The sequence below is a fragment of the Lethenteron reissneri genome, chromosome 67 (genome assembly GCF_015708825.2).
Source record: "Lethenteron reissneri isolate LAM-NWPU_2019-01 chromosome 67, ASM1570882v1, whole genome shotgun sequence".
Classification (NCBI taxonomy): domain Eukaryota; kingdom Metazoa; phylum Chordata; class Hyperoartia; order Petromyzontiformes; family Petromyzontidae; genus Lethenteron; species Lethenteron reissneri.
In genome coordinates this window covers 4,430,184-4,445,745 of record NC_083845.1, presented here as the reverse complement: position 1 = coordinate 4,445,745, position 15,562 = coordinate 4,430,184, and the positions used below count along the sequence as shown (strand labels likewise).

The 15,562-nt window shown below is 48.7% G+C and overlaps 1 protein-coding gene across 2 annotated transcripts in view; it reads right to left on the bottom strand.

Moving 5' to 3' along the window:
• NUP188 (nucleoporin 188) overlaps window positions 1–15,326 on the bottom strand; it is a 55,480-nt gene extending 40,154 nt beyond the window's left edge. For both annotated transcript variants that reach the window (XM_061578646.1, XM_061578647.1), the window contains exons 1-9: window positions 15,083–15,326; window positions 11,881–11,935; window positions 10,552–10,625; window positions 9,328–9,412; window positions 5,461–5,541; window positions 4,036–4,080; window positions 3,202–3,294; window positions 1,627–1,743; window positions 822–1,036 (exon numbers count right to left, since the gene is read on the bottom strand). In XM_061578646.1, coding sequence (XP_061434630.1) covers window positions 822–1,036; window positions 1,627–1,743; window positions 3,202–3,294; window positions 4,036–4,080; window positions 5,461–5,541; window positions 9,328–9,412; window positions 10,552–10,625; window positions 11,881–11,935; window positions 15,083–15,108 — 791 coding nt within the window. In that variant the 5' untranslated portion in view covers window positions 15,109–15,326. The remainder of the gene's footprint in view (window positions 1–821; window positions 1,037–1,626; window positions 1,744–3,201; window positions 3,295–4,035; window positions 4,081–5,460; window positions 5,542–9,327; window positions 9,413–10,551; window positions 10,626–11,880; window positions 11,936–15,082) is intronic.
• Between the last annotated feature and the right edge of the window lie 236 nt (window positions 15,327–15,562).

The window sequence follows — 15,562 nt, the reverse complement described above, 5'->3', positions numbered from 1 at the left end:
ACACTAGCTTTACTACCCGGCTTCGCCCGGGACTTGGATTCACCACGCCCGGCCGCCTTTGTCCCCCCAGTGCCGATGTTCACACACCACAGCAGTTACTCGTTTGAGGCTAAGTCGACCTAGTGGAGGCCCAGGAGCGGTTAAAATAATCGTCACTGGTGGTGGCCGTGAGCGGGAATCGAACTCGGATCGCCGGGTTCGTAGCGCGGCGCGCTAACCACTACACTACAATGCGTTACGCTTCCACATGCGCGGGTCACATGACAGATTTGACGTCACAGCTTACTTGCCGTGCAAAAACTATATGCATTATTGAGCTCTCCCCCCCCCCAAAAAAAAAAAGTGTATTTTTATAATTTTTGCATGGTGTACAGTCTGGAAAGTACCCACATGGCAAATTTCCAGTTTGTTGCATGTCGGGAAGTACGCTAAACATTTTCAACAGACACACATATTCACAACGTTGCCTTTTATATATATGGAGATGTAGAACTTCTTTTGCACCGTACCTAGCCAACCGTGCTCAACGGAGGGGCTTCCAACCCGTGCAACCGCGAGCGATACCCGCTCACGGCCAACATCGGTGACGAATATCTGAACCCGTTCTGAGCCTTCCCCCTTGGTCGACTTGGCCTCAAATAATAAACATTGCCACTGGGGAGACAAAGGCAGCCTGCCGGCCGTGGTGGTGCCAGCCACCCAAACCCCTCGTTCGCCGTGTGAGCCTTCGTAGGTGCTGCTCACGAACACACACAGACACGGGGTGGAGCGGCGTGCCACTGCGCACACACACACAGACACGCACAGAGTTGACCACTGACCCGACGCGGCTGACGAGCATGGCGCTGCCCTCGTGCGGCGCCTCCAGCCCCTGTAGCTGGCGCAGGCCGAAACTCTGCGCATGGAAGAGGCGCGCGAGGCGGAGCAGCGCGTGCGGCTTCATCTCGAAGTAGACGTAGTAGAGGAAGAGCAGCTCCAGCAGCAGGCACTGCTCGCGCAGGCACTGCTGCGCCCAGCACGCCGCCTGCCGCTCCGCCTGCACGAGCGCCGACAACAGGGTGAGGCCACCCACCCTTCCCTTCGATGCCCACCGGAAGAGAATCTCGCAACCACTGCCGATCCACCAACCCTCGGTGCCTCCGGTTCCGGATTGCGGGCAGCCACGTGCAGCGTCGCCAACCGCCGCCCGGCACGGCTTCCGCCGTGGAAGTTCAATAACCCTGGCAGCTCCCGAGGGGCGCTGGGCGGGCTCGGCAAACGGTGCCGGGCTGGCTCAGTGGCGAGATGTTAACTCCCTCGCCTGGTATGCAGCGGATTGTGCGTTCGATCCCGACCCCGACGCCGATATACGTGGAGTTTGCATGCCAATACCCCGGGTCCTCCGGTTTTTAGCCCCGACGTTCAGAATCAACAACACGCGTTTATAGAGAGTATTTGGCCGCTATAATTTTTCACACGTCGATAAGCCACTTCGCTGAGCTACCATTTGTGATAGCCAAGGGTCGCTCCCTGAAAAAGAGCTACGTAGGCTCAGTGGGGCCTTTACCTGGTAAAATAAATAACAAAATTACAGTTTAAAGTACGGTGGTGGAAATCGAGTCGCGGTCATACATCCCCCAAACCCACCATGTTCCCGTGGAAGTGGCAGAGCGACGAGCGGGAGCCGAGTCGCTCCTCCAGCTGCTCCACGTGGCGCGAGGTGAGGCTCTGCTGCAGGCGCTCCAGGCAGTCGGCGTACACGGCCTGCGGCGCCCGTGACACCAACAACATCAACAACAACACCAACAACATCAACAACAACACCAACAACATCAACAACAACGCGTCCAATCATTCGTCGTCGTCATCATCGGCCACGGTCTATCCGCTGCTGGGTGATCACACCAAACAACCGGGCAGCTCTCACGATTTCGCAGATCCAACGATCCGCCGAGCAAACTGCACACCGGATAATCTGGTCGCTCCATCTCCGAGGTGGAACACGGTACGCTCCTAAGTTGCCGCCCCATCATTATTATTAACAAGTGAATTCCTTTCAGCCATGACGTGTCCTGCCCAAGTGCACTTTTGCACAGGGGACCGGCTGGTGGCATCCATCCCTGTGCAGCACAATGTAATAATAGCAGCGAATTCAACATGAAGGGACGTATTGGCAGCATAACACACCGGTCCTCGTAAAACAGTCTTAAATCAACAATTTGAATCAGCAAATCCGTTTGTCAGTATTTAATTGAGTCTGTTGCCAAGTTTGCAGTCTAATGAGACTTGCTCAAACGGGTCAATATTGACCGTTGATTTGGGTCCGTCTGAATCGAGGAACTGTCCGACCAAGTCCAGGCCACGAGTCAAATCAGCCTTTGGAACACGCAGCCAGCCGATCATCATCAGGCTGGCTGCTGCTACGGGGCAACAGACTGCAAAGCTTCGCATTCGCTGCTCGTAACGTCCGTCTCCCGACTGCTTCGACCTCGTGAGAACTGATTTTGACGCACCACCCCGCAAGATTTTCTGACTGGGGTTGCGAATCGCGGGAACGTAAATAATTGTTGCGGAAATGTTTTTGAAATTTCATTTATACCGCGCACCACAGCTGTACCACCAATGGCAATACGTTAAAACGTGCCCTCCACTGCACAGTGGGCGTTCAAAATACTTCACGCGATAAAAATGTAGGAGGCCATGTGTGTGCCGGGCGACACCGTCCAAATTTTCCAAGTTAAAAAAATAATTCTCACCATTGGAACCTCCTTTGCCAGTAGCAAAATATGATAATTGGTTTTTAACCCTTTTATCTGGCAACAAAATTGACACCTTTTTTACAAGGAGTCATGTTTGCATTGACCACAATACCTGCGGTCAGAATGCAAACAAAAAACACAACTCTGTATCTCGCAAGCCAATTGGAAGAAAGAAAAAATAAACTACATGGCAGGCTGATGCCCACTTGTTGGCCAGTGTCACTCTCACTTTGCACCACACGGGGACAGCTGCCACTGGGGGTCCCCCCCCCTTTGGCTATGCAGCAACAAGGGCAACGAAACGTCCGAGATGAGACGTTATGCAACGGCGCTCGCTCTGGAGTTACGAAAAGAAGTGTAAGCACCCAACGCAGGCAAATCCTTATCCTTCTGTGTAAATAACCACCGTTCAGCAGCAGCAGCAGCGCTGGTGTAGCCCCAACGACAAGCCGGAGAAGCTTACCCGGTAGGGGTGCCTCTCATCCTGGAAGAAGGTGAGCAGGTGCAGCACACAGCGCAACAGCGACAGCCGCTCCTCAAAGTAGTACTCGCGCACCTGCAAGGCAGCAACAGGGCGATCGCAAGCGTCCAGCAGACGTGATGCCGAACCGTGGCTCCGCAAGCGGCCAGCACACACCCCGATTCGCCACAAAAGCATGTCGGTGGCTAGGAGATGCTAACCACCTCGCCTGGTGTACAGGAGATCGTGGTTTCGTTACCGACTCTGACGCCTGCTGCTGTATATTTGGAGTTTGCGGTGTCTCTCTCTCATCATAATCACGGTGGCTAGGAGATGTTAACTACCTCGCCTGGTGTACAAGAGGTCCTGGTTTCGATCCCAACCCTGATACCTGCTGCTGTATATTTGGAGTTTGCGGTGTCTCTCTCTCTCATCATAATCACGGTGGCTAAGAGATTCTAACTACCTCACCTGGTGTACAAGAGGTCCTGGTTTCGATCCCAACCCTGACGCCTGCTGCTGTATATTTGGAGTTTTCGGTGTCTCTCTCTCTCATCATAATCACAGTGGCTAGGAGATGTTGAATACCTCGCCTGATATACAGGAGCAGTTTGCATGCTCTCTCTCTCCCAGTGGCCGTGTGGATCTTTCTCCGGGTCCCTCCACATTTAGCAACATGAGTATTTGGCTGCTGTAAAATACCACACGATAAGCCACTTATTTGAGCTATCATCTGTGGCCAAGTCGCTTCTGATAAAGAGCTATGCAGCTCAGTGGGCCTTACTCGGTAAAAATTTTAAAAGTTTAGCATTTTAATAGAGTGAATCGGAAACTTGCCTTCACCATCAGCGCTTGCGAGTGCCGCTCATCTTCCAGCACAGCCTGTGGCAGATGCACGGAAGAGAGTGAGTTCAGTACAAGCACAGACTCTCCCGCAGCAAAGGGTCAAGGGAAAACACTTGGGGCTTCATGACTTGCTCTTGCTAGGGAATAGCTGCGAGCGGTGAGACACTCGGGAATAGTTACGAGTGGAAAGATTAGAGGGGGGATTTGTGATAGAGAAGATGAGAGGGGAGATTTGTGATAGAGAAGCTGAGAGGGGGGATTTGTAAAAAAGAAGATGAGAGGGGAAGAATTGTGACAGAGAAGACGGGAGAAGAGCTGCGATGGGGAGCATGCGAGGAAACAGCTGCGAGTGACAAGACGCGAGGACGAACTGCGAGCGGGAAGACTGGAAAAAAACGAGGCGTGAAATTTCGATTTAAAGCTTTCGTGACTGCAGGGATTCACATCCTTGGATGTTTCGGTAAAGTCACGTAGAAGGGAAATAATTAAATAATAAAAATAAAACAATGAAATTCTCACGACGTCTCGGCCACAACACGAGCAGCCGTCCTCGGGTGAAGAACAGAGCCGTCGGAGAAGACAGCGCCCTAAGACGATACGTGGTTTGGCAGCCGCTCGAGAAGGCACGCGGCAGAGGGGAACCTTGGACAGATCCGCGTTGGGGAGTCCCGAGAGAGAAGCAGCGTAAACGGGAAGCACTGCTAAGGTAGAGGTGCACCACTCCCCCCTATCCCACCTACCGTTGTCCCTCTTCCCCTTGTTTTCCCCTCCCTATATAAAAATAAGAAGCGATACTCCCCCGCTCGTAGGGCGGCAGGGTCCCAATTCCTCCCCCCCCCCCCCCTGCCTGGGTGGTTCCCTGCCGCGCCGAATTTTAATTTGCCGCTCGCGGGGGTTTCTGTTCCCTTTCAAGGTGTGGGGCGTTAGCGTGCCGGGCTCACGTTGTGTTTGGGGGGGGGGGGGGGTGGCGAGTAATAATAATCTATATTTTGAAAAGGGAAAATTGTTAATTTGTGTGTCTGTTCGAAATGTTTAGCATACTCCCAACATGCAAAAAAAGTTGACATTTGGCATGTGGGTAGCTTCCAGACTGTACACAATGTATTTTGGGGGGGGGGGGGGGGGCGCAATAATGGATATATTTTACACGGCAAGTGAGTGGTGATGTCACATCTGTGATGTCACCCGCATACGGCAGCGTCACGCAGCGTGCATGCTGACGTCACGCATCCCCCCCCCCCAACCCTCCGCGTAGGCCGTGTATGAATCTAAGACAAGAATCCAAGTCTCGGGCGAAGCCGGGTAGTAAAGCGAGTGTGAAATAGAATAAAAATGTCTAGATAATAATGAAAAACCTAATAAATAAATGTATACGAAACAATGGAAGAGGTGCAACCGAGTGGTGCGTGGCCCCACCTTGAGCTGCTCCTGGGCGGCGCGGTAGTCCTCCTGCAGGAAGTTGTGCAGCAGCTCAAAGCTCTGGAGTTCATCCAGTCCCTGTGAACGGCAAAGAGTCTTCACTCTCAACCCTCGCTCACACGCTCGCTCACTCACTTCGGCCTGGCCACGTGTGCAACCGTTGCGTTTAGGCAAACAAAACAGTTTCAAATGAGACGGGGGAAAATGAGAAACATTTAAAATTAAGCGGTAATAATGCGACCCCAAAATCACGGCGAGTAATTCATATTAATAGTTATAAGCTTTCTATTTTGCTTACATTTGAGCTATGTTTGTGAGTGTTGTTCTATTTTTATGTACAGCGCTTTGAGATACGAAAGGCGCTTTATAAAATAAAGTTTATACTGGTAGGAACGAAGTGGACCAGACCACCAATAGATTAATGTGTCCGTCCGTCCGTCCGTCCGACTGTCCGTCCGTCCGACTGTCCGTCCGTCCGTCCGTCCGTCCCTCCGTGTATCAACATCGCCCCCTACTGCAAACACTTGGCATGACCCTACAAAAACCTTTAGACTCAGTGACGCTATCCTGGTAGCAACATCGCCCCCTACTGCAAACACTTGGCATGACACGTGTAACATTCCCTTATTCCCTGAGATAGCTTTTGATTAAAACCTTGAAATTAAATAAAGTGCGCGCGTTTCGTTAACATTAACGTGAGTAGCCGCGTGTAAGAGTTACATTTTAACGAGACGCGCGCAACTATAATGTTACTGAGGCCTAGTCCGTTAGCGCCTCGTATACAGCCTTAGGCTTTTGCGTGGCAAGGTATATTAAGCGTTAATTTTAATATGTTTATAAAAAATTAATTGCACTTTTAACATTAACGCGAGTAGCCGCGTGTAAGAGTTACATTTTAACGACAGGCGCGCGCTATAATCAGTAGTTTATAAACTGTATTAGTCACTTTAAAGTTACTGAGGCCTAGTCATTCAGCGCCTCGTATACAGCCTTAGGCCTTTGCGTGGCAAGGTATATTAAGCGTTTATTTTAATGTTTATAAAAAGTTAATTGCACTTTTAACATTAACGTGAGTAGCCGCGTGTAAGAGTTACATTTTAACGAGACGCGCGCACTATAATGAGTGGTTTATTAACTTTATTTGTCACTTTTAAGTTACTGAGGCCTAGTCCGTTAGCGCCTCGTATACAGCCTTAGGCCTTTGCGTGGCAAGGTATATTAAGCGTTTATTTTAATTTGTTTATAAAAAATAAATTGCACTTTTAACATTAACGCGAGTAGCCGCGTGTAAGAGTTACATTTTAACGACAGGCGCGCGCTATAATCAGTAGTTTATAAACTGTATTAGTCACTTTAAAGTTACTGAGGCCTAGTCATTCAGCGCCTCGTATACAGCCTTAGGCTTTTGCGTGGCAAGGTATATTAAGCGTTTATTTTAATTTGTTTATAAAAAAATAAATTGCACTTTTAACATTAACGCGAGTAGCCGCGTGTAAGAGTTACATTTTAACGACAGGCGCGCGCTATAATCAGTAGTTTATAAACTGTATTAGTCACTTTAAAGTTACTGAGGCCTAGTTAAAATAATAAAAATAAAACATTGTGAGAATTATTTTATTATGTTTTATTTTTATTATTTGATTACTTCCCTTCTCCGTGACTTTACCGAAAGAACCAAGAAGACGCATCATATTGTTGTGGATTCGCTCTCCAGCACACCGGTGTTGCTGTACGACTCACGAATTGGCCACGTTCTGGTCACGCTGTGTCGGGTGGTGGCGGGTTTAACGACACATTTACGCTATCTAACCCCCCCCCCCAAATAAAAAAAAACAACATTATGGATGATATTGGTCGCGAAAGCCTACTACGTATTAAACTAATACTGGTAGGAATGAAGTGGACCAGACCACCAATAGATTAATGTGTCCGTCCGTCCGTGGGAGGGGTGGTGTTGAGGGTGGTGTTGGAAATGAAAGACTACGAGTCTTTAAATCTCACAGCGTTTCTTGTCAAAACAAACACTTTTAATTAACGTTACACTAGAATACAGTAATTTTTTCTTTAACTCCTCTATACCCGGTCGATATCTCTGTACCGGTACTAAGTATTATTCCTACCAGCCCACCCCGCAGGGTCCTGTTTATTAAATCGTTACGTGATTACAGTGTACACGGCGGCTTTTGCCTTTTAATTGAAAGCCTTGCTGAGGCTCAAGGCAATTTCAGGAGGGTCCTGCATTGGGAATTTTGGCCAAATCCATGTCGTCAGCGTTGTTGCTACACGTGGAAGGAAACTGGGGTAGCCGGGAACAACCCCATGTATTTGGGGGGGTTAACAATGAGAGTTTCGCACAGCCAGATTCGAAAATCCATTACAATAACAATGAATTTGTGTTCATCTCCATATATATAAAAGCCAAAATTGTGATTGTGTGTGTCTGTTAAAAATGTTTAGCCTACTTCCCGACATGCAACAAACTTGAAATTTGCCATGTGGGTACTTTCCAGACTGTACACAATGCAAAAATTATTAAAATACACTTGTGGTTTTTTTTGGGAGGGGGAGCTCAATAATGCATATCTTTTTTGCACGGCAAGTGAGCTGTGACGTCACATCTGTCACGTGACCCGCGCATGTGGAAGCGTAACGCATTGTACTGTAGTGGTTAGCGCGCCGCGCTACGAACCCGGCGACCCGAGTTCGATTCCCGCTCACAGCCACCACCGGTGACGATTATTTTAACTGGTCCTGGGCCTCCCCTAGGTCGACTCAGCCTCAAACGAGTAACTGGTGTGGTGTGTGAACATTGCCACTGGGGAGACAAAGGCGACCGGGCATGGTGAATCCAAGTCCCGGGCGAAGCCGGGTAGGAAAGCTACTTGTTTATATAGAACATCCAAATACAACTCCATCACAAGACACTCGAGAGAGAAAGGGTGGGCATGCGTTGGCCATCGGCAGACGAGAAGAGGAAGTGTCTTGGAGTTGAACATGAGCAGGGAGGCAACAGCACAGGCGGCTGGGGGAAGATAGTTACAGACCCTGGCGGCAGCAGAGAAGAATGAACGACTTCAGGTTTAAAGGTTGATAAAGAGATGGTTGCTAGAGTGGAGGGGAGTACAATGAGATGAGGGGAGAGGTTGGAGAGTGCGTGGAGGAGAGTAGCGCGAGATGAGAGGTAAGAGGCAGGAGAGTGTGTGCAGGTGAGTAGAGTGAGATGAGAGGGGAGAGGTTGGAGAGCACGGAGGTGCGTAGAGCGAGATTAGAAATAGCTGGATGCATGGAGCTGAGTCGAGTGAGCAGAAGGGCAGAGTGCGAGGAGGTGAGTAACCTGAGATGCGAGGGGAGGGCCAGGCTGCCCTACCATCTAACGGCCATCTTGCAACCCAAGCCTAACACACCTGGCAATCCCAGGCGGCATCCCATCCAAATAGCAACCAGGCTCAAACCCCGCTTTAGCTTCCGAAATCGGACAAGACCGAGGGCTAAATTTCGATTTAAAGCTTTCGTGACTGCAGGGATTCATCTTCTTGGTTCTTTCGGTAAAGTCACGTAGAAGGGAAATAATAAAATAATAAAAATAAAACATAATAAAATAATTCTCACGACGTTTCGGCCACAACGCAAGCAGCCGTCCTCAGGTGAAGAACAGGTCTGTCGGAAAGACAGCGTCTGAAATGCTGTCTTTTATGTTTAATTTTTATTATTTTATTATTTCCCTTCTACGTGACTTTTTTCCGAAAGAACCAAGAAGATGAGACCGAGGGCGTTGGCTGGCGTCTCCGTCATGGCCGGTGACCGACGGACCGACTTTGCCGCGACGTTTTCAAACACAAAACACCGCCGCGAGCGACACCTCACCAGGAATTCGCTGAGCTTGACGCTGAAGCCCTTGAGGGATTCATCCGCCTCCTTGTCAGCCTGCAGCTTCTGTGCAGAGGCGTTGCTGCGGGATAGTGGCATGCATTCGCTGCAAGTTAGAAGTACCATCGACAATGGTATCACATCGGCCGAGTGAGAGAGACCTGTCTGCCGTGTGTCCTCAAAAGATGATTTAGGTGATTTTGGTGCGATAAACGTTCAAATGATGGGCAACTTTGTTGAGCTATCATTTGTGGCCAGGTCGCTTCTGAAAAATAAGTTAATACCCTCAGTGGGCTTTGCCTGGTAGGATGGGGATGGTTGAGTTTCATTTGTATGTGTCAGGGTGATTTGTTTAAACTTTCTTATACTGTACACTGCTATCATGTTTTTGTATTGTTTGTTGTTGTTGTTGTAACATTTTTACCCTCCCCCACTGGACATCTGTGGATTCCTCGAGTGTTAATAAATATTCTGATTCTGTAATGCCGGGGCAAGTTCCGGGCTGGGCTGCCCCAGCATCTCGTCAATAAAAAAATGTTGGCTTATATACTGGGTGCCTTTCTGGCACAAACCTGCCACTCAATGACACGAGTGCACAACAAAACCATCACATTAACCCTCTCCCGTTGCGATGACGTACGTGTACGTTCAACGATTACGCTCCCCGAAATATATCTCGCCACAGTGGCGAGATGTTAATTACCTCGCCTGGGATACAGGTCGTGGGTTCGATCCCGACCCTGACGCGTGTATATTTGGAGTTTGCGTGTCTCTCTCCTCTCCCCACAGTGGTCACGTGGATGTTTCTCTGGGTCCTCCGGTTTTTCCCTCCACATTTAGAATCATGCGTTTAAAGTATTTGGCTGCTATCAATTTCCACATGATCATAAACCACGTCTTGGAGCGATAATTCGTGGGCAGGTCGCTTCTGAAAAAGAGCTACATAGCTCAGTGGGCCTTACCTGGTACAATAAATATAGTTGAGTTTTAGTTTAGAAGCAGCAACACAAAAAAACAACCGCCATTTGCCACTAAGTGGCGGTGACGTCACCATGGCGCTTGGGCCAGGCTATGTGGACTTTACGGCCACGTGAAGTGTCGAAGGCCCGCTGGCAAGAGGTCATGGGACAAACCCAGGTGCCATGGGTTGACGGACTGAGATGAATGGCAGATGCACCACCTATGCCCCCCACTGTACCAACACAAACACACGCCTCCTACCTGGGCACTTTGAAGAAAGCCAATCCCTGCTCCAGGCGTTCAAAGTGCTTGTCGAGCTCATCCTTAATTTGCTCCTGACAACACACAGAGGGAAAGCAAACACACACACACGTGTCAATGCCTTGGCAGCCAGGATCTCCGTTGTCCAAATCAGCCACAACTCAACGCTCCAACGTCGCAAGCAAAACATCAACGAGATTTGCGGAAGGTTAATACTGGTAGGAACCACCTGGTTCCACCAGCCCACAGGGGATTATTGTGTCCGTCCGCCCTGCATCCAAAAATGGGAGGGGTGGGGCTGGGTGGAGAGCGGAGGGTGGCGAGGGGCTGGGTGGGGCTGGGTGGGGGGTGGGAGGGGTGGGGCTGGGTGGGGAGGGGCTGGTCACCCCGTAGTGCTCTTATAAAACTCAACGTTTAACCTACTCACGCCAGCTTGTACCCGCCCTCACAGTCGGGCATATTTGCGGAATACACCACGCCGCCGTTGACCCTGGCCATTGACCGAGCAACCCAACGGTCCTACCAGCTCCCTCCGCAGGAATGTGTTTGCGTCCGCAATGCAATATGCATCTCTTCTCATGCTGTTAATTTTACGGCCCAGGACTTGAAAACACCTCGTTGGAAGTCTCACCGGGGTCTCACCTGATTAAAATAAGTCACCTGCAAATAGATGTACAGCCCCCTTTTGGTCAATCCCCTGCTGGATGAGGGCCTCCCTCAGCCCCATGTCATACGAAATAAGGGGCTGGTTGGCTCATGTCACTGCGTTGGTCAGTGCGGTATTATTTAGTCATTTCAATATTTCACCTGGAATATTCGTTGAGAAGCAACATCTAATATGCGTGGCTGTCCCGAGCGATACTTTCCTTTACATCGCAAGCATGTAATGAAGTATACACAAACATTTGAAATGTTTGTATATGTTAGTGAAGGTAGGGAACAATTATTGGGAGCATAGTACAGTACAACGATCGATATTGTTGCACTGCGTTCAGCCGACAATCCTAGGTCCGAAGCAACCTATTACACCTGTTTAATGCATGGTGGGGTCACCTGTCAAAGCAATATCCGGGTTAACTCAGCTAAGTTACCCAAATCTGATGAATTTGAGAGCATTTAGGTTGATTTGGTCAGAGGCATTGACAGACCGCCTGACAATGATGAGTGGGACATAGGCTAAACAACAAGTAGTACTATGATGATGATGGAGGATGGATACCAGGCCAAGCGTCTTTGTCCTTCCCCCACACCTCTGATTAGCACGGTTGGCTACGTACGGTGCGAAAGAAGTTCAACGTACATACACTGAGGGATTTCAGAATCACCCACCTCTTCCCTCAGTGCACTCCTGCCAAGGACAATGTTCCACAGCTCACGGCAGCTCCTGCAGCAAGGGAATGGGGAAGACAGTATCTCTCATTATGAAAGGATAAACACGTGTGTGTACCGCATTCCCTCGTTATTCACGAACTTGCTGTCCGCGATTTTGGCTATCCGCGAAATGCATCTGGAACTCCAAACGACGGCATCGAGAGAGAAAGAAAGTGATAAGATAGAGTGATGAGAGAGAAAGCTTGTTTACGTATTTATTTAGGCCAACATCATTATCCGCAAAACTTTGCATCTCCGGAACGTATCCCTTGTGAATAACGAGGTAATACTCTCTTTGGTTCTTTCGGTAAAGTCATGTAGAAAGAAAAAATGTATTAAATAATAGCAACCGAAGTTTCGATTGCAACACAAACAATCATCATCAGGTACGAATGAAAGAGAAAACAAACCTAGTAAACTTAGAAATATAATGCAATACAACACAGAGTCGGCTAACACAACATTCAACACCCTACCTGGTCGATTACGTTCTTCTAAAGAGTGCAAAATTCGAGAGAGACAAAACACAGACACGGAGACACAAAGACAGACACATAAGCAGAGAGAGATAACACAGAGAGAGAGACACACACAAAGGTAATACTGTACACGATGCTTAAATGTCTCCAGCAACTCAACACGCTTAACGCATCTCATAAATCATCTACTCTTCCAATACCCTGCTGCAGTTTAGCCAAGGGAGAGCCCCCCGTGGCGAACTAAAACTATATTAAACTATTTTACAGGTAGGAACAACAGGTTCCACACTGCCCACCAGGGATTATTTGTCTGTCTGTCGTGCATATTTGTTTGTCGTGCACGAATGCGCAGTCCAACCAAGTTCCTACCTGCCCACCTTGAAGGAACGTGTTTTTTTATCTTACCAGGTAAAGCCCACTGAGCGATATAGCTCTTTATTTCAGAAGCGATCTAGCCACACAATGACATATCAACTAAGCGGCTTATAATCACGCGGAAATTTATAGAAGTAGCCAAATAATTTCAACGCTTGATGTTGATTCTCAATGTGGAGGGGAAAAAAACGGAGGACCCGGAGAAAAATCCACGCGACCACGGGGACCGAGAGAGAGACACCGCAAACTCCAAATATACATATCATGTGGAAAATTATATTAGTAGTGTCATTCAGACTCTGTCTACTCGACAGACCTGCTCTCCACCGGCTGCTTGCGTTGTGGCCAAAACGTCGTGAGAATTATTTTATGTTTTATTTTTATTATTTTATTATTTCCATTCTACGTGACTTTAACGAAACTCCAAAGATCCATATCATGTGGAAATTTATAGCAGTTGCAAAATGCTCTCAACGCGTGATGTTGATTCTGAATGGGGAGGGGAAAACCGGAGGACCCGGAGAAAAATCCACGCGACCACGGGGAGAGACACGCAAACTCCAAAAATACAACGGGAGTCATTGCCAGGGTCTGGATGGAAACCACAACCTCCTGCATACCAAGCGAGGGAGTTAACATCCCTCGCAAGGTGTCCACCAACACAGCACTGTCCTGCCAATGGGCAGCAGTCTGCCAGCACGGGGAGGCGATGTTGAGTTAATCGCAGGTCAAGTATTGAACATGGCCAATTTGGAGCACGATGCTGGCACCCACACAACCCACTCTGGGAACACACGGTTCTAACTCGTGTAAAGTGTGTATTCATTATCTTTGGTTCTTTTGGTAAAGTCACGTAGGTGAAAATAATAATAAAAATACAATTAAAATAACTAAATTAAATCACTGATTGAGTTATTTTTATTTTCATTTTATTTTTTTATTTTCACCTACGCGACTTTACCAAAATAATCAAAGAGTATGGATCCTTGCAGTCACGAAAACTTCAAAGCTAGAATGTGTATTGATTAAAAACAAATGAGATAATTCTCTGATAAAGTCACGAATGACATCTGAACGACTTGCAGAACCTCGGCCGCGCACTTTAATCAACCCGCGATGACCAAGGGTAGTCAAATAATGGTCAAACAACCCCGGCCTTCAGAATACTGTATCTGACATCGGAGGAATCCGATGAGCTATAAAGATCTTTTTCACACACCTTGAGATGAACATAAACGTGCTGTATCATACAGGGCGGTCTAGCGGTCTTGTGACCCCTAACATTTGCATTCCCTTTGACTATAAATGTATGTTTTAAAATAAACGTTAATACAAAAAAAAGTTTTTTTAACAGAATCAAATCGGGGTCACAAGCCATGTGGACCACCCCGTATTGAGGGGAGCGGTGGCGCAATGGTTAAAACACTGAGCATCTTGGACCTTGCCCCAACCTCAGTTCAGTTCATTTATTTGGTGTCGCCCTGTGAGCCATTCGGCTCTTGAATCGGGTGCAACCGCAACAAACAAAAACATGAACAAGAACACATCTTAAAGTGACTACACGCAAATCAGAAACATCCAGGAAAAAACAGCAAAGTCTTCAAGAAAAAGCACCGCATTTCAACGCTGTGCAAAAATCCCAGTGGGGTGCAAGTCAAACAATAACGACCATAATAAGACAATTTAGAGTAATGTTATCCAGTCTAACTCTGTACGACAACAAAGAAATATGGCTAAACCAAAACGTTTATGAAATCACCAAAATAAAGCAATAATGAAACAGTGACCAAAGAAACTTTGATTCAGATTTAACAATAAACGATCTACATACCGTGTACGAGACCAAACTTTACAAGCCAGTGGTTATCGACAGTGGCCCAGTGATATTCGAAACGTTCCTGCAACAGGCGGTCAACCCGAACCGTTCGACAACCGGCACCGATCAGCGTGGCAAATGAAGTTTATCACGGGAGGGGGAGTGGTGGCGCAATGGTTAGCGCACTGAACTCTTTGTCAGGCCCTCCCCACCCACCCAAGTTGAGATTCCGGGCCACGGCTAACATCAGTAGCCCAGTGCTACTGATGGTGGGCATTATCTGATAAAGTTAAACATTGTTTAATAGTTTACTAACCTGAATGGCCGCTCACCCACCCTCCCTTCACCATCGCGGTGAATTTACGGTCAATCTCCCGTGATAAGACACGGCTCTGGTTCGGTATTAACACGGCAGTGGAGTGAGCACGGCTGTCGTGGTGGGTAAACTGTTCCGAGGCTGTGTCAACGTGTTCAGCGCTGCTGCTGCTACCTGAGGGCGAGGCCTGTGCCGGGCATGGTGCCGCCGGCGTCTCCCGCCAAGGGCCGCTTCTTTGCGTCGGCTCGGCGAAACGAAGACGGAGACGCGGCGCGCGAGCAGCCGCAAGCGACGGGGGCTTCGGGGACACAACAACAACAGCAGCAACAACAACAAGAATAACAGCGGCGGTGGTGGTGGTTGCTGCTGTTGCTGCTACTGCTGCAACAGTCGCGCACATGGGGAGCGGGCAGCGCGGTTCGTGCCGCGCGCCTTCAACGAGGAAGGAGAGGCTAGAGGGCGGCCATCTTACGTAGGGACACTCACCCCCCACACTCCTACCCCCCCCCCATTCAACGAGGGGGGGGACGCTTGCACCCCCCATCCAATGAGGGTAGGGGGGGATTGGAGCGGGCGGCCATCTTACGTTGGGACACTTGCCCCCCCCTATCGAACAAGGGAGGTTAAAGCTGGCGGCCATCTTAAGTGGGGACG